Source organism: Mobula hypostoma (genome assembly GCF_963921235.1).
Source record: "Mobula hypostoma chromosome 13 unlocalized genomic scaffold, sMobHyp1.1 SUPER_13_unloc_1, whole genome shotgun sequence".
NCBI lineage: Eukaryota > Metazoa > Chordata > Chondrichthyes > Myliobatiformes > Myliobatidae > Mobula > Mobula hypostoma.
This window is the reverse complement of record NW_026948145.1, coordinates 208,458-228,081: the sequence shown is the minus strand read 5'-3', so window position 1 is coordinate 228,081 and position 19,624 is coordinate 208,458. Positions and strand designations below refer to the sequence as shown.

At 49.1% G+C, this 19,624-nt stretch overlaps 1 protein-coding gene across 1 annotated transcript in view; it reads right to left on the bottom strand.

Annotated features, from left to right (window-relative positions):
- Positions 1–6,702: 6,702 nt before the first annotated feature.
- LOC134341275 (cell adhesion molecule 3-like) overlaps positions 6,703–19,624 on the bottom strand; it is a 51,137-nt gene continuing 38,215 nt past the window's right edge. Inside the window, exons 8-9 of the mRNA XM_063039138.1 lie at positions 12,121–12,246; positions 6,703–8,644 (exon numbers count right to left, since the gene is read on the bottom strand). Of these exons, the coding sequence (XP_062895208.1) occupies positions 8,526–8,644; positions 12,121–12,246 (245 nt within the window). The 3' untranslated portion in view covers positions 6,703–8,525. The remainder of the gene's footprint in view (positions 8,645–12,120; positions 12,247–19,624) is intronic.

The window sequence follows — 19,624 nt, the reverse complement described above, 5'->3', positions numbered from 1 at the left end:
CTGTCCTACCATCCCTCAGGACACTCATCTCCCCCACCACGTTGCAGACACAATCACACCCACACCTGGACCCCACTACACCCACCCTTGGACATTCATCGCTCCCATCCTCGGATATCCATCTCTCTCACCTCCAGACACCCATCACTTACACCCAGAGGCACCCATCACTTTCACCACCAGATATCCATCACTCCCACCCCTCGATATCCAACAGTCACACTCCTCCCCTGGATACCCATCACTCCCACTGCCAACACCCATCGCTCCCATCCTCGGACACCCATCACTTCCACTACCAACACTCATCACTCCCACCCTCGGACACCCATCACTCCCACCCCTGGATACCCATTACTCCCACTGCCAACACCCATCGCTCCCATCCTCGGACACCCATCACTTCCACTGCCAACACCCATCACTCCCACCCCTGGACACCCATCACTCCCACCCCCAGACACCCATCACTTCCACCACCAGACAACCATCACTGCTACTGCTCAACAACCATCACTTCCATCCTTGGTCCCTATCACTCCCACCCTTAGACACCAGCACCCCAATCCCACCCTTAGACTCCATCACTCCAATCCCACCCTTGAACCCCATCACTCCCACCCTTACATGCCATCACTCCCACCCTTAGACCCCATCAGTCCCACACCACCCCACCCCACCCTTGGCTCCATCACTTCACCCTTGGACCCCTTTTATTCCCATACATGGATCCCCATCACTCTCACCTTCCCAAAACCCATCATTCCCAAGCATCCCAAACTGCCAACCTTCCCAACCCTGGCCTCCATCAATTCTGGATGGCTGCTTCCCAGGAGACCAGATCTACACATGGAACAGTACCCTGACAACAGTATTGGAACCGAAGGCAAAGACATCCCAGGACCCAATGTCCTGTGCCCGAGGATAGAAGCAAGTGTCCATAGAGACAGTGAAGTCGTTGATTTTACAAACCTCACTGAGCTCCAGGAAGCCTTGTTATTATCATTCGTGATTTTTTGTTGTCACAAGTACCGAGTGCTTTGTTTGACTTCAACCATATGGGCCCTTATTCAAGAAGGGAGGGAGACAAAACGCTGGAACCTGTCTGTGACACCCCACTGGCCCAGGTTTGTGGCTGGGACATGTCTGTGACAGGCCCGACTGGTCCAGGTTGGTGGCTGGAACCTGTCTGTGACACCCCACTGGCCCAGGTTGGTGGCTGGAACCTGTCTGTGACAGGCCCCACTGGGCCAGGTTGGTAGGGTCCTCATGTCAGAAACTGTGTCTGTGGTGGGATGCTGTCAATGGGGAGTACTTAGATATGGAGAGGACAGTTGGAATGAGCTGATTTTTGGCAATGTTTCAGGGACCATTGCGTGAAGTTGCATCTCCAGCTGGTATGGGATCAGTCGAGCATTGGACCAGAAGTCTCTATAACAGACTATGAGAACAGCTGAGAGGATCATAGGGGTCTCCCTACCATCCATCAGGGATATTTATCAGAAGCGCTGCTTACGCAGGGCCCTTAGTATTATTAAGGATCCCACCCATCCATCCAGCATCCCTTTGACTTTCTATCATCAGGCAGGAGACTCCAATGCATAAAAGCAGGAACGGTCAGGATGAGAAACAGTTTCTTCCCCAGGCCACTAGGCTTCTGAACTCCCTGCTGCATCGTACTTGAAGTGTCACTGCTTAATCTATTCTGATTCTTACAATATTTAATATTTAATCACTTCAGTTTGTTGTTTATGTGTGATTCATCTGTAGATTTTATCCTTACCTTCATAAGTTATCGTGTGTGATTTCTGTTATGTGTTTTACACCCTGGTTTGAACAAATGTCTCATTTCTATATACATTATATACATGAACATAGTTAAATGAAAATAAACTTCACTTGACTTGAGCATAGTCCAAAAACATCAAGGAGCATGAAGAAATGAGGGTTCAGTTGGGATCCATGTTGATGGGGATGTGGATGTGATGTGACAGTGCCAATGGGATAAGTGGGAGTGATGTGGATGTGACAGGACGGTGTCAATGATGACGTGGGAGTGATGTGGATATGATGGGACGGTGTCAATGGGATAAGTGGGAGTGATGTGGATGGGATGGGACAGTCTAGATAGGGACACGGGAGTGATGCGGATGGGATGGGATAGTGTAGATGGAGATAAGTGGGAGTGACGTGGCTGTGATGGATGGTGTAGATGGGGACGTGGGAGTGATGTGGATGTGATGGGACGGTGTCAATGGGATAAGTGGGAGTGATGTGGATGGGATGGGACAGTCTAGATAGGGACACGGGAGTGATGCGGATGGGATGGGATAGTGTAGATGGAGATAAGTGGGAGTGATGTGGATGTGATGGGACGGTGTCAATGGGATAAGTGGGAGTGATGTGGATGGGATGGGACGGTGTCAATGGGATAAGTGGGAGTGATGTGGATGGGATGGGACGGTGTCAATGGGATAAGTGGGAGTGATGTGGATGGGATGGGACGGTGTCAATGGGATAAGTGGGAGTGATGTGCCGGTATCGATGGAGATGTGGGATGACGTGGATGTGATGTGATGGTGTAAGTGGGGACATGGGAGTGATGTGGATGTGATGGATGGTGTAGATGGGGACAAGGGTGTGATGTAGTTGTGATGGGTTGTTGGGTTGATGTAGATGGGACGATATAGTTGGGGATGTGGGAGTGATCTAGATGGAGTACTTTTCCCGTATATATATTGCCTGCTTTAGGAAAGATGACATTAAGCTGAAAAGTGTTGCCATTGAGATTAACCAGCGTTTTCCTGGGACTCAATGGACTGTGTTATGGAGAGAGCTTGAGCAGGGTGGGAGTGTTTTTATTGGAAAATCGGAGACTAAAATTTATCCTATAAAATGTGTAAAATATCAAAGGGCATCGATGGAGTGAATGCACACAATTTTTTTTCCAGGGCTTGAGAATGATGAGCCAGAGGGCAGAGGTTTACGGTGATCAGGCAGAGAAATTATAGGAAGTTTAGAGTCAAGTTTTTCACCCAAAGATTAGATAGATAGACACTATATTGATCCCAAATGAAATTACAGTGTCACAGTAGCATTGCAGGTGCACAGACATACAAATATACAAATATTATTAGAGAAGTAAGAGAGAATACACAGTAAGTTACCTCAAATAGTCTAACAGGAGGGGGTCATCACTTCCCCGGTGATAGGTTGACTCATTATAGAGCTGAATAGCCGAGGGTAAGAATAACCTCATATATTGCATAGTTGCCTTAGTCTATTATTAATAGTGCACCTCTGCTCAGCTGAGGCAGCATGCAGAGGGTGAAAAACATTGTCTAGAATTGCCAGGATTTTCAGTAGGGTCCTTTGTTATATTCCAGCCTATAGGGTGTCCATTTTGATTCCAAAAGCAGAGCCAGACTTTCTAATCAGTTTATTGAGCCTGTTGGCATCACCCGTGTCAATGTCATTGGCCCAGCACACCACCACATAGAAGGTTGTACTAGCGACAACAGACTGGTAGAACATGTGAAGGAGAGGCTTGCATGCTCCAAAGGACCTCAGTCTCCTCAGAAAGTAGATGTGGCTCTGGCCCTTCTTGTACACAGGTTGGTCAGTATCTGGAATGAGCTGCCGGAGGGAGTGATTGAAGCAAGAGCACTAACAACATTTAAAAGATACTTGGATGAGAAATGTTTATCAATGGATGAAACATGGGCACATAGTACTCGTTTGATAGGAAGTTTGGTTGGCATGGCTCAGTTGGGTCGAAGGTCTTGTTTCCTTACTGTCTCCCCTGACCCCGTCCCACCCTGTCTCCCGTCCCCCATTGTTTCTCTCCACTAGTCCAACCAATCCCACGGATTGACCCGAGCTGCTCCTACCTGCAGAAGAGACGGACAGAGTGCAGAACGCTGCAAGGACAAAGCAGATGAGACGGCTGCACGTCATTTCACTGTTGGCAGAGGAGGGAAGGCCTGAGGTAGTGGGCTAATACTTGTGGGGTTCAGGACAGAATGTGCACAGGCTGATCCCTTGAGTCACCGGCTGGATGCACCATTCCCTGGGTTGGAGGCCCTCCATCGTTCCAAACTGGGCTCTTAAATCCCCATCTGTGGTTAGTATGCGACAGTCCCAGACAGTCCCCTCACCACACTCCCCATCTTGCTCCTCCTCTGTCTCTGTTCCCCTCTCTACTAAATCCTCTCCCTCACCCTGTCCTAGATGCCTCTCCTTAAACCACTTTAGATCACTATTGTCACTCCCTCTGCTTACCCACTCTCCTTTCCCACCCCACTTTCTTGTACCAAGAAACTCCAAATACAAAATCTCCTCTGCCTTTTGTCTCTTTCCCACTCTCTATCCATCTGCCTCTGCCTCACACCCTTTCTCACATGTTCTCTCCTTCTCTCTCTTTCTCTGTCCACTCTTTTTCTCTTTCCTCCTCTCTCCCTGAGCCAGTCTCCTGCACTTTCTTTCTCTGTGCACTTTCTTTCTTTGTCCCTATCTCCCTCACTCTCTATTTCTGTGCCCTCTGACTCTTTCTCCCCTCTTTCTCTCTCTCTCTCTCTCTCTCTCTGTCCCTATACCTCACTGCCTGTGCTCTCTCCTCTCCCTCCCTGTCCCTCTCTCACACTTTTCTTTCTTGGCTCTCTCTCTCTCTCTTTCCCAACACAACCCCGTCCTTCTCAGTCTGGGCCTCTCTCCCTCTGCCTGTCCTGTGCGCTAGACCCCTGCGCCCCTCCAGTACCTGTGGTGACTGGACTGGCAGTGAGAGTTCCTAGCCAGACTGTAGTCTGCCTCCAGACTGCCAGGGTCCCAAGCCTCGATTGAAATCTGATGTCCTTTCTCTCACATTTCCTCCTCACACAACCCAGCTATAACAATAGAGCACTGTCCCTCATTCCGCCAACCCCCTCACTCTGTGCCGATGGGAGGGGCCAGTAACAAAAGGGGACGGGCCTATGAGCCTTCATGGCTTCACCCTGCCTGGCGTTGCCAGGGGCAACAGCCTCAGTTTACAGGCAAAATTAGGCCAAAGGCTTGGAGGCCAGCCTGAGGCAAAGAGGGAGGGATAGAGAGGGAGAGAGAGACGGAGGAGGATGGGGAGGGGGAGAAAGAGATGGAAAGGGAGAGAGGGAGGAGGAGGGGGGGGAGGGAGAGAAAGTGAGGAAAAGAAAGAGAGGAAGGGGGGGGAGAGAGAGGGAGAGGAAGAAAGAGAGATGGAAGAACCCATCCTAGATACAGCCCATCAGAGACCCCACTCACTGAGACTCCTCTCTCTGAGCCCAACAAGGACTCCTTTCAGAGACAGTCTCTCTCTCTCTCCCCCCACCCCCCAACCTCTGTTGAGGCACCAGCACTAGATGGGAGCCTCTCTCTCTCTTCCCTTGGCCTCCTAACCCCTGCAGTAAACTCTTCGAGAGTCTATGTTTCTCTAAAGCTACTCCTCTCCCCTCAAAGACTGCCAGTTGATTTTGCTCTCGTCCGTTCACAGAACCTACAGGACAGTCTCCCTCTCACCCCTTCGCTTCAAACATGTCCCTCTCCCTCCCATGCACTTCCTTGCCAAACCCTACACTTGCCTCTTCTCACCTTCCTTACTCCCTAAGCTACTCCCTCTTGCCACAATCCCTCTTCACCTATGACTACTACTACTACCAGTACTACGTCGACTCAGGCCTAGGGGGCTGGCGTCGGGCACGATGACAGACCCTCTACTTCTCCCTCTCCCTCATCAGTGTGTTCAGTCCATCTACATTAGCCGTGCCGCTGTCTTCTAGGAGCGTATTGACCATAGTCTTGGGAGGGCGCCCAGGGTTCATCCTCCCGTGCCTGGCTCCCGTATGATGACTAGGCTGGCAGGTAGCTCGGGGTGGCGTAGACAGTGCCCCGCTAGCTGCAGTCTTCTCACCTCGATTTTAGTGGAGAGCATCAGTAGGTTGTCATAGAGCTCGACGTTCGTCATGTGCTGTTGCCAACTCACGTCAAGAGCCATCCGGAGCATTCGTGTATAGCAACCATCTAGAGACTTTCACATCGTCTTGGTAAGTGTCCACATCTCACATCCGTACGTGAGAATGGAATCTATGACTGCTATGAAAATCCTCTTTTTAAGCCCTCTGGTCAGGTTCAACTTCCAGATTTCCTTCATGTCGTTCAAAACCCTCCATGCCAGCACCTTCTGTATCTTTATGACCTTCTCCGAACTCATCATTCGTGACCCGAGGTACTTGTAGTCAAAGACTTTCTTAATGGTATCATTCTCTCCGGCCTTGAGAGTACCTTTGTTGCAGTTAAATACCATGTACTGTCTTTTTAGCGTTTAGGTGAAGTCCAACTTTGTTGCATTCAATTTGCACCTGTGACCCTCTCTCCCAAATACCGCACTACCCCCCCAAACCCACCCCTCCTGAACCCCTCCCACCCAGCCCCTCCCTTGCAAACCAATCCAATCCTTCATTCTGCCCACCCCATTCCCTCCCCTTCCCCCACCCCTCCCTCTCCTATCAATGCCCCACTCCCACTCTCCCGCTCTTCCTTCCCTCTCCACAGGAATACTTTCCAGCAGTCAGGCCTTTGCCGATTCCTTACTCTCTCATTGCAGACCGAGCCAACTGTTCCATTCCTCAGTGCCTTTCCTTGACCACCTGCGGCTCAAGTGCCAACCCAGAAAGGAAAACACATCTCTCGCTGAAGGGTTTAAATCTTTCCCTTTTATTATTTAAAATATTTGCAAAAACAACACCCAATACCCCCAATGACCAAACCCAGATACAACACGTTGCCCTTACTGTGTGTGGGGCAGAGTGCAGACACAGCAAACAACCAATTACAGCGCTGCTTAATATACACGTGAAAACTCCCAGCCAATTGCAGTGCTGTTTTTTCAAGACACATGTAGACATCCACTTATTATTCATAGTTATATGTATATATTTATAACGTATATGTATATAATTCCAGCCAATCATATCAAACTTTGCAGAACAGGAGTGTGGTTGGGAGGGGTAGTAAGACTTGGCCTATTGCAATCAAGCCCAAAGGGTCACTATTGAGAAACTGGAAGACCAGTGATGCAGCTGTCTTCCAATGCTTAGCCAGGGTAGAGGACTTGCTGCTGAGGGGTGACCATGCAAACATCGATAATGCCGCCAAACTCCAAAATGCAGGAAATATCTGTCGCCAAGACAGGCCAGCAGTTGTGCAGGTCAGACACAGAGTGAAACTCCCTCCACACTGTCCCATCACACACTCCCAGGACACGGGTCAGACACAGAGTGAAACTCCCTCTACACTGTCCCATCACATACTCCCAGGACACGGGTCAGACACAGAGTGAAGCTCCCTCCACACTGTCCCATCACACACTCCCAGGACACGGGTCAGACACAGAGTGAAACTCCCTCTACACTGTCCCATCACACACTCCCAGGACACGGGTCAGACACAGAGTGAAGCTCCCTCTACACTGTCCCATCACATACTCCCAGGACATGGGTCAGACACAGAGTGAAGCTCCCTCCACACTGTCCCATCACACACTCCCAGGACACGGGTCAGACACAGAGTGAAGCTCCCTCTACACTGTCCCATCACATACTCCCAGGACACGGGTCAGACACAGAGTGAAACTCCCTCCACACTGTCCCATCACACACTCCCAGGACACGGGTCAGACACAGAGTGAAGCTCCCTCTACACTGTCCCATCACACACTCCCGGGACACGGGTCAGACACAGAGTGAAACTCCCTCCACACTGTCCCATCACACACTCCCAGGACACGGGTCAGACACAGAGTGAAGCTCCCTCTACACTGTCTCCTCACACACTCCCAGGGTACGGGTCAGACACAGAGTGAAAATCCCTCTACACTGTCCTATCACACACTCCCAGGACACGTGTCAGACACAGAGTGAAGCTCCCTCTATACTGTCCCATCTCACACTCCCAGGGAATGGGTCAGACACAGAGTGAAGCTCCCTCTACACTGTCCCATCTCACACTCCCAGGGAATGGGTCAGACACAGAGTGAAACTCCCTCTACACTGTCCTATGACACACTCCCAGGGTACAGGTCAGACACAGAGTGAAGCTTCCTCTACATTGTCCCATCACACACTTCCACGGCATTATTTGGAGGAATAATCTTGAAAAAACCCAGGCGAGGATGGACATTGCCCATGATGTCTGGTCCCCATACCCATCAGAATTTACTGGCCTGCTTTCTTTCCCTACCCCTCCCCTCTGTTCCTCCTGTTCTCTCACAAATAAATCTTTGAACAGAAGGATATTAAACCAATAACTAGACTTAACAGCGATCGTGTTTACGACAGTAAGTTATAATCAGGCTGCACGCTAGGCATAAGTTTGAGCAAACTCTGGTGGTGCTTGTGCAGGCGCAGGAGCCATCCACTCTCACCGGCAGTGGACCAAGGTGCTCCCATCTCCTTCTCAACCGCCGGGACCCTTCACTTCTCTTCTCTCCCGTGCTCTCTCTCCCCCTCGCTCCTGCACTAAATGAAATACTCCTTCTTCTCCTCCGAGCTGGAGTGACCCACCTCCGCGTTAATGATGGCTGTGTCAGCATCTGGAGCATCATCCAAGCCCTTGGCCTCGTGAGTCAGGTAGGTGCCTGTTGGGGAGAGGGGTTGTGTGTTAGGATGGGAGTCGGTTCTACACTGGCTTTCGAAGCAGTGTGGAAGAGGTTTAAGAGCTTCATTCTGGAGGTACAGGGTTTAGCCTATGAGCAGAGATGGCACTGCCTGGGTCTGGAACTCAGAATAACAATATAAATTTATGAGGGGGGGTAAGTATTTGAGACGAGGAATAAGGGACATAGACTTAAGATCTAGGATGGTGATGAGAAGGAACTGCTTTCCTCAGAGGGTAGTACATCTGAGAAATTCTCTGCCAAGGGAAGCAGTAGAGGCTACGGTACCTCATTAAATACATTTAAAACATGGATAGATTTTTGCACTGTAAGGCATTCTACAAGTATGTGAAGAGCAAGAGAAAAGACATGAGACAATAGGACCAATCAAATGTGACAGTGGAAAAGTGTGTACGGGACTGGAGGAAATAGCGGAGGTACTTAATGAATACTTTGCTTCAGTATTCACTACGGAAAAGGATCTTGGCGATTGTAGGGATGACTTACAGCGGATTGAAAAGCTTGAGCATGTAGATATTAAGAAAGAGGATGTGCTGGAGCTTTTGGAATGCATCAAGTTGGATAAGTTGCTGGGACCAGACGAGATGTACCCCAGGCTACTGTGGGAGACAAGGGAAGAAATTGCTGAGCCTCTGGCGATGATCTTTGCATCATCAATGGGGACAGGAGAGGTTCCAGAGGATTGGAGAGTTGCGGATGTTGTTCCCTTATTCAAGAAAGGGAGTAGAGATAGTCCAGGAAATTATAGACCAGTGAGTCTTACTTCAGTGGTTGGTAAATTGATGGAGAAGATCCTGAGAGGCAGGATTTATGAACATTTGGAGAGGCATAATATGATTAGGAATAGTCAGCATGGCTTTATCAAAGGCAGGTTGTGCCTTATGAGCCTGAATGAATTTTTTGAGGATGTGACTAAACACATTGATGAAGATAGAACCATAGATGTAGAGTATATAGATTTCAGTAAGGTATTTGACAAGGTATCCTATGCAAGGCTTATTGAGAAAGTAAGGAGGCATGGGATCAAAGGGGACATTGCTTTGTGGATCCAGAACTGGCTTGCCCACAGAAGGCAAAGAGTAGTTGTAGACAGGTCATATTCTGCTTGGAGGCCAGTCACCAGTGGTGTGCCTCAGGGATCTGCTCTGGGACCCCTACTCTTCGTGACTTTTATAAATGACCTGGATGAGGAAGTGGAGACATGGGTTAGTAAATTTGCTGACGACACAAAGGCTAGGGGTGTTGTGGACAGTGTGGAGGACTGTCAGAGGTTACAATGGGACATTGATAGGATGCAAAACTGGGCTGGGAAATGGCAGATGGAGTTTAACCCAGATAAATGTGAAGTGGTTCATTTTGGTAGGTCAAATATGATGGCAGAATACAGCATTAATGATAAGACTCTTGGCAGTGTGGAGGATCAGAGGGATCTTGGGGTCTGAGTCCATAGGACACTCAAAGCTGCTACGCAGGTTGACTCTGTGGTTAAGAAAGCATATGGTGTATTGGTCTTCATCAATCGTGGGACTGAGTTTAAGAGCCAAAAAGTAATGTTGCAGCTATATAGGACCCTGGTCAGACCCCTGTGCTCATTTCTAGTCGTCTCACTGCAGGAAGGACGTGGAAACCATAGAAAGGGTGAAGAGGAGATTTACAACGATGTTGTCTGGATTGGGGAGCATTTCTTATGAGAATAGGTTGAGTGAACTTGGCTTTTTCTCCTTGGAGCGATGGAGGATGAGAGGTGACCTGACAGAGGTGTACAACACAATGAGAGGCATTGATAGTGTAGATAGTCAGAGGCTTTTTCCCAGGACTGAAATGGTTACCATAGAAGGACACCAGTTTAAGGTGTTGGGGACAGCTACAGAGGAGATGTCAGGGGTAAGTTTTTTATGCAGAGAGTGGTGAGTGCATGGAATGGGCTGCTGGCAACGGTGGTGGAGGCGGATACGATAGGGTCCTTTAAGAGACTTTTGGATAGGTACATGGAGCTCAGAAAAGTAGAGGGCTATGGGTAAGCCTAGTAATTTCTAAGGTAAGGACATGTTCGGCACAGCTTTGTGGGCAAAGGGTCTGTATTGTACTGTAGGTTTTCTCTGTTTCTAAGTTTCTATGGAATTAAGGTTTTTGGAGAAACAGCAGGTAGGTGGAGCCGAGTCAATGGCCACAAATTTTTTAATGGTGGGCATTGGATTGATGGGCCAAATGGCCAATTCCTGTTCATTACTTATGTCCTGTTGCAGGTGGGAGACCAGAGTCAAGCTCTGCGGAGTTGGGGGCCAGACTGCTCAGCCCCTCTCACTAATTCGGCCTGCGTTTGCAGGAAGGCCTGATGAGACCAGTCACTTGCTGGGGCCAGGCCCAAATGCAGCCTTCTATCTGGGCAAGACTTCAGAGGCTTTACCCATTCCTAAACTTCTTGAACATCAAGGGTAGAGTGAAGGTGGATTTCATAACTGGGCCAGGGCTGGGCTGAGAGATGCAGGGAGTCCCGAGCCTGGACATGCACAGGGCCAGTGGTGGGGGGAGAAGGTGATGCTCCCTCTCCACATTTAATGTAGACAAGGTTCTCCAGATCACAAGCCACTGTCAGTTCAACATGAATGAGGGCAGTGAGCCAGTGAGCCAGCGGGGGTGATGGGCAATGGAGAGAGGCCAGTTTATCGAAGGAAATGCAGAGATTAGGCCCCGTGCAACATGGACACCCACGGCCTGGTAATGTTTTCATGCTGGCATGGCAGAAGGAGGACATCTATGGAATTTGCAGGAGGGGGCAAGGAAATCCATTCAGAGGGGGGTAAATGTATTCTAATAGACAGGGAGGGGTGCGGGGGCCAGAGGGTTTTACAGAAACAGGGAGGGGTGTAGGGACTGGAGGGGTTTACAGAGACAGGGAGGGGTGTAGGGGTTAGAGGGGTTACAGAGACAGGGAGGGGTGTTGGGACTGGAGGGGGTTACAGAGACAGGGAGGGGTGTAGGGATCGGAGGGGGTTACAGAGACAGGGAGGGGTGTAGGGGCTGGAGGGGGTTACAGAGACAGGGAGGGGTGTAGGGATCAGAGAGGTTACAGATTTAGAGAGGGGTGCAGGGCTGGAAGAGGTTACAGAGACAGGGAGGAGTTTAGAGGCCAGAGGAGATTATAGAGACAAGAAGGGGTCTAGGGGGTGGAGAGTCTCACAGAGACAGTGGGCTGTGGGGGCTGGAGAGGGTTATAGACACAGGGAGGGGTGTTGGTATTGGAGGAGGGGGAGGTTACAGATTCAGAGAGGATTTCAGGGGTTGGTAGGGTTTACAGAGACAGGGTGATGTAGGACCCTGGGGGAGGGATGGGTTACAGAGACAGGGAGGGGTGTAGTGGCTGGAAGGGGTTACAGAGACAGAAAGAGGAGGGGCTTACAGAGATTGGGTGGGGTTTTGGGGAGGGAGTATTTTACCCTTGTGTCTGATCAGATAGCGGACCAGAACGATGAAGAGACACAGTACGATGAAGACAATGACGGCCACAATCCCACCGATGACAGCGTGGTCAATGCTCGACTGGGTGACCTGTGAAAGAGGATCTGGTGGAGAGAGAGAGAGAGAGAGAGAGCAAACGGGGGAGAGGGAGAAATAGAGAAGTTGCAGAAACAGGAATCAGAGCACAGAGCTCTCACAAATTTAGGAACTCCAAATTAGTATCAAAATTGTGGCATTCCTTCACCAACCCTCCATAACTGGCCCTTCCTCACCACCCCTTCCAGATCGTGGTGCTCCTTCACTGACCCTCACACAATGCAGCACTCCCTCACTTCACCCCCACCCGTTCTTCATATCAGAGCCCTCCCTACTGCCTGTCCCATGTTACTCAGGCTCTGTCCCTGCGTGTGGGCACACATGTATCCTCTCCCTGCGGATAGGAGGTGAGGGTGCCAGGACCCTGGGTGTAACCAGACCCCACCAATTCCCATCCTCACCTGTAAACTGTCTCCGCGGTATAAACTCAATCCCAGACTCTCCTCTACCCTGCCTCCCTCTTCGTACTCTGGGACCACTCTTACCCTATCTGTCCCTCACTCACCCTCCCTCTTGAACTTCTGCCATGTCATCTCATTTATGGACTCTCCGTCTCAACTGCAAACATTTGGTCTCTGCCCCAGACCAAGAATCACATTTGCTCTGTTGCATCCTCAAACCTGGAACTGTAATGACTATCTCATGACTGTGGCTAAGCACAACCTCCATCCATCAATTCGCCAATGACACCACTGTTGTTGGCAGAATCTCAGACGGTAACAAGGAGGCAGTCATGAATGATCTAGGTTGGTTGATTGAGTGAGGATACAGCAACAGCCTTGTATTCAATGTCAGTAAGACCAAGGAACTTCAGAAAAGGGAAGTTGGGAGAACACACACTAGTCCTCATTGCGGGGTCCACAGCAGAAAGGGTGTGCAGATTCTAGTTTTTAGGCATCAACATCTCAAAGGATTTTTTCTGGGTTCAACATATCAATGCAAAGATGAAGGCGCGACCATCACTATATTTTGTCCAGGGATTGAGGAGATTTGGTTTGTCACCAAACACTCGTCACCAAACACTCCAGCAAATTTCTACGGATGTACTGTGGAGAACCTTCTGACCAAATAACCTGGAGACATTTGTGGGAAATTGGAGGAGATACCAGATCTCCTCAAACTCCTAATGAAGTTTTGCCAGTGGAGTGCCTTCTTCCCTTGAGATGTTGACGGCCAGGGATTTGAAACTGTTTACCCTTTCCACTACTGATCAATCAATGAGGACAGGTGTGTGCCCTCCTGCTTCCTCTCCCTGAAGTCCACAATTAATTCCTTGGTCTTACTGACATTGAGTGCAAGATTGGGGAGACTATTGAGAAACAATCTGAGAGGAAAATTGATGATCGCTTGGAAATGTCGGGACGTATTGTGCACCAGCCTATTAATGCAGTCACGAAGGCACACCAGTGACTGCACTTCATTAGAATGTTGAGATCTGGTATGTACCAAAGACTTTGGCAAATTTCTGCGGGTGTACATTGGTGAGCATCCTGTCTGGTTGCATTCTGCCTGGTGTAGAGGCTCCAATGCACAGGAACAAAAGAGGTCACAGCTCCATAACAGGCACAACCTTCCCCATTATCAATGTCATCTTCACAAGGAGGTGCCATCTATCTTTAAGGACCTTCACGATCTGGGGCATGCCCTCTTCTCATTATTACTATCAGACAGGTGATACAGGAGCTTGGAGGCCAACACTAAATGTGTTAGGAATAGTTTTACCCCTCTGAATGTTCCATGGACATTAACTCGCTATATCACTTTTGCACCATTAATTTATTTAGTTCTGTATTCATTTGTAGTAATTTTTTATGTTGCATTATACTGCTTAAAGAAAACAACACATTTCATAACAGTTTACAATCCGCAATCACCTCTCCTCTTTCCTTATGTCCCCAAATCACACTCTCAAACGAGCTATCCTACTGGGAATTCAGAATCCCAACCACGTTTTTGAACAGGATTCTACAACTAAATCACTCCACCCTAAATAAAAAAACACAGCCCAGATATGGGAAAGCCATGAAAAGCCCATTCTTGTTATGGAACGCAATCACATTTCCAGTTCCACATTCATGCAAGAAATTGTAAAATATTTACTGGCTCTGACATCTCAGACTAGGTCCTGTAAACTAATACACCTCTCTGTAATAACATCCCAACTAATCTACCTCCCTGTAACCCCATCCCAAACGAATCCACCTCTCCATAACCCCATTCAAAATGAATCCACCTCTCCGTAACGCCATCCCAAACGAATCCACCTCTCTGTAACCCCATTCAAAACTAATTCACCTCTCCATAACCCCATCCAAAACTAATTCACCTCTCCGTAACCCCATCCAAAACTAATCCACCTCTCCGTAACCCCATCCAAAACTAATTCACCTCTCCATAATCCCATCCCAAACTAATCCACCTCTCAGTAACCCCATCCCAAACGAATCCACCTCTCCGTATCCCCATCCCAAACGAATCCACCTCTCCATAACCCCATCCAAAACTAATCCACCTCTCCGTAACCCCATCCCAAACGAATTCACCTCTCTGTAATACCACCCTAAACTAATCCACTTCTCCATAACCCCATCCAAAACTAATTCACCTCTCTGTGAACCCATTTTAAACTAATTCACTTCCCATAATTGCATCCCAAACATATCCACCTCTTTGTAACACCATTCCAAGATAATCTATGCACTGTAATCCCATTTCAAACTAATCCATCCATGTAATCCCACCCCAGACTAATTCACATCTCTGTAACCCCACCACAAATTTATCCAGCTCTCTATAATCCCATTCCAGGCTAATCAAACTCTCTGTAACCTCATTGCAAAATAATACACTTCTCTGTAAACCCATCCCAAACTAATCCCACTATGTAACCGCACCCCAAACTAATCCACCTCTCTGTAATTCCATCCCAAATTAATCCATTTTCCATAATCTCATCCCAAACTAATCCACCCAAGTAATCCCATCCAAAACTAGTCCACCTATCTGTAAATGCATCCCAAATTAATCCACCTTTCTAAAATCAATCCAAAACTATTCCACCACACTGTAATCCCATTACAAACTAATTATCCCCTGTAATCCTATCTCACACTAATCCACACCCCTGTAATCCAATTCCAAACTAATAAAAACCCTTAATAACATCCCAAACCAATCAACCTCTCTGTAATCCCATCCTAAACTAAACCACACCTCTGTAATCCAATCACAAATTAATCCACCTCTCTGTAAAACCATCCCAAAGTAATCCACCCCAGTAATCCCATTTGAAACTAATCCACCTCTCTGTATTCCTATCCCAAACTAGTACACTTCCCTGTAATCTCATCCAAAACTGATCCACCTCTCTGTAATCTCATCCAAAACTGATCCACCACTCTCTAATCACATCCCAATACAATCCACTCCCATAATCCCATTCGAAACTAATTCACACAAGTAATCTCATCCAAAAATTAACTCTAACCCTCCCTGTAAACCCAACCCAAACAAATTCATCTCTCTGTAATCTATCCCAAATCAATCCCCCATATTATAATCCCATCAGAAACTAATCAAACCACGTAAACACATTCCAAACCAATCCACCTCTCTGTAGTCCCATCCCAAAAAAATCCACCACTCTGTAACCCCATCAGACATTTATTCACCACTCTGTAATCCCATTCCTCATTTATCCAAATCTCTGTTATCCCATCACAAACTAATCCACCTTTATGTAATCCCATCTCAATCAAAGACAACTCTCTGTAATCCCAATTGAAACTAATCCACTTCCCATAACTGCATCCCAAAATAATTCAGCTCAGTAATCCCATCTCAAATGAATCCACATTTCTGTAATCCTATCTCAAAGTAATCCAGCTCTCTGTAATTCCATCACAGACCAATATATCCCCATAATCCCATCCCAAACTAATCCACCACACCATTATCCCCCGGTAATCCCATCCCAAAATAATCAACCTACTGAATTCCTATCCCAAACTAATCCATCCCCATAATCTCAACACAAACTAATCCATTTTTGTCATCCAGTCTCTAACTAATCAACCTGCTGTAATCCCATCCCGAAGTAATCCACCTTTCAGTAATCCCATCCCTAACCAATCCACATCACTGCAATCCCATCACAAACTAATCCAGCTCTCTGTTATCCCATCCCCGTAACCCCATTCCAAAATAACCCACAATTCTGTAATCCTGTCCCAAACTAATACACCTCTCTGTAACCCCATCCCAAACTAATCTACCACCTGTAATCCCATCCCAGAATAATTCACACCCTGTAAACCCACCACAAACTGATCCACCCTGGAATCTCATCCCAGATTTATCCATCCCAAACTAATCCACCTCTGTGGAAACCATCCCAAACTCATCTATCTTTCCAAATGAATCCACCTCACTGTCATCCCATGCCAAACTAGTACACTTCCCTGTAATCCCATCCCAAAATAATCCAGTATCTGTAATCCCATTTCAAACTAATCCACCCCCATAATGCCATCCAAAACTAATACATGCAAAGAGATAGTGAGAGACAGACAGACAGTCAAATCACAGAGACCAGGAAAGCGAGAGAGACACAGAGACAGAGTGAATGAGAGTGAGAGGAAAGAGAGAGGGGTGGTTACAGAGAGTGGTGTGAAAGAGAGAAGAAGAGAAAGACAGATAGAGAGAAAGAGACTGAGTGAGAAAAAGAGGGATGGAGAGAGAGAGAGGGAGAGATAATTGGAAAATGGACAAAAGAGAATGAGAGAGATGGACAACAATGAAACAGAACAGAAGGACAGGCAATGAGTGAAGGGGAGGGATGGAGTGGGAGATGGAGTGGCAGGGTTTGGGGACGGAGTGAAAGGAGAGAGCAGGAAGAGTGAGACAATCACTAGAGTGCTGAGTGATGAGTGGAAAGTGTAACAGAGGGAGGTGAAGAATGAGAAAGGGACAGAGTGCCGAGAGGGAGAGCAGACTGTACCTGTGTCCGGGGAGGGGCTTGAGGTGGAGGCTGACGGTCACACCGATGGATGAAATCAGTGATGGAGGGGGGTGGGGAGTAAGGGAGGGGGTGGGGGAGGGAGAGATGGAGAATGGGGGTGAATTGCAATGAAGGATGTGAGCGAGAGTGAGGTAGATGGAAGGGGAAGTGGAGAGGAGGGAGTGGGATGTGGTGGAGAAATGGGAAGGGAGAGGTGCAGGGGAGGGAGTGTGAAGTCAAGGAAGGGGAGGGAGAGTTGGACAGGAGGTAGATGGAAGGAGGGGGGAGTGTAAAAGGTGGAACAGGATGGGATGGGAGGGTGAGATAGAGAGGGGAGGTGAAAGTGAAGCAGGAGATGCAGGGATGGAGGGGGTGGAGGGAATAGGGGGTAGGGGTGCAGGGATGGAGGGGGTGGAGGGAATGGGGGTAGGGTGCAGGGAGGGAGGGGGTGGAGGGAATAGGGTGTAGGGGTTCAGGGAGGGAGGGGGTGGAGGGAATAGGGGGTAGGGGTGCAGGGATGGAGCGGGTGGAGGGAATAGGGGGTAGGGGTGCAGGGAGGTGGGGGTGGAGGGAATAGGGCATAGGGGTGCAGGGAGGGAGGGGTGGAGGGAATGGGGGTAGGGTGCAGGGAGGGAGGGGGTGGAGGGAATAGGGTGTATGGGTGCAGGGAGGGAGGGCGTGGAGGGAATGGGGGTAGGGTGCAGGGAGGGAGGGGTTGGAGGGAATAGCGGGTAGGGGTGCAGGGAGGGAGGGTGTGGAGGGAATGGGGGTAGGGTGCGGGGAGGGAGGGGGTGCAGGGAATGAGGGTAGGGTGCGGGGAGGGAGGGGGTGGAGGGAATGGGGTAGGGGTGCAGGGAGGGAGGGGGTGGAGGGAATAGGGCGTAGGGGTGCGGGGGGGGTGGAGGGAATAGGGCGTAGGGGTGCAGGGATGGAGGGGGTGGAGGGAATGGGGGTAGGGTGCAGGGAGGGAGGGGGGTGGAGGGAATAGGTGTAGGGGTGGAGGGAGGGAGTGAGGGTCGTGCAGGGAGGGGCAGGTGGTGTAAACAATGAACAGAGAAATGTAGACAATGATTGGAGCAATAAAGCATGACTGACATCTTACCATACCAATCAGCACAGAGAGGTGGGACCAGACACCACTGAGTGAAGCTCAGGCAATGAACATGGAAACTGACAATGATATGGGGCAGGGGAAAGAGAAGTAATGGGGAGGATAGGGAAAGGAGGACAAAGAAAGCAGGGAGAAAGAGACAGCATAGGGGGTAGAGTGGAGGAGAAAGGGAAAAAGGGATAGAGGGGGAGTGAGGGGGAGAGAAAGAGTCAGCAAGGGGTAGAGAATGGGGGAAAGAATATGAAAAGAGACAGTGAAGGAAGAGGAAGGTAATGGGGAGAGACTGAGGGAGGAGAGAGGAAGAGTGGGATAGTGAAAGAATTGGGGGAGAGATAGGGAAAGTGAGGGATAGACAGTGAGAATGAAAGAAGGAGAGAATGAGGAGCAGAGGGTGTGGAAGAGAGACTAGGAAGTGGGTTGACAGTCAGTGTGAGAGGGGACGTGTAAGATATTGAGAACAGAGAGAGACAGGAGAAGCGATAGAGACTGTGAGAGGGATAGAAGTTGAGGGAGAAGGGTGAGAGGGACATTGAGTGGACAATGAAAGGGTAGGGGTTGAGAGGGAGTCATGAGAGTAGGGAGAGAGTGTGAGAATGCGGAGAGACACAGAGAGGGAAGGAGAGAGACAGGGAGTGAGAGGAAAAGAGAGAAACAGAGAAGGAGTTGGAGAGTGGTGAGAAGTGAGGGAGAGAAAGAAAAGGTGGGATGCTGGAGAAGAGAGGGAGGAATTGGGGAAGGGACGGGGAGTTGAGAGGAAAGAGAGAGTGATATTGGGGTTGTGACCAACAGACGGTCACACATCTGAGGCCTTGTGTGGTTGAACAGCTAGGACCTCTCCTGAGCTCACCAGTGGTCTGGGACCACCATCCTCACTCAGATTGCCTGCACACCACACCCACAACACTACAAGCAGACCTGCCCACACAAACCTTGGTGCAAGACAGAGTGATGCACACATCACCAGGAAACCAGAGAAGTCTCAGCCCCTCCAGCCTCTTCCACATAAACAACACTGTTGCGATACCTGTAATCATATCTTCACTCACCCCCAGTGAACCTCCACCCTGCTCCAACCCCATGCTCCCCATCACCAATCCATCTCACTCTGCCCTGGGAACACCCGAAGGCTCTACTCCCACTATCCTGGGAGGGAAAGAACCCACCCTCTGAGAGAAAACATCTCCTCGTCACCCACGGCCGTGACCCCTTCTGGACCTGTCCCATCACACACTCTCAGGGCACAGGTCAGACACAGAGTGAAACTCCCTCTACACTG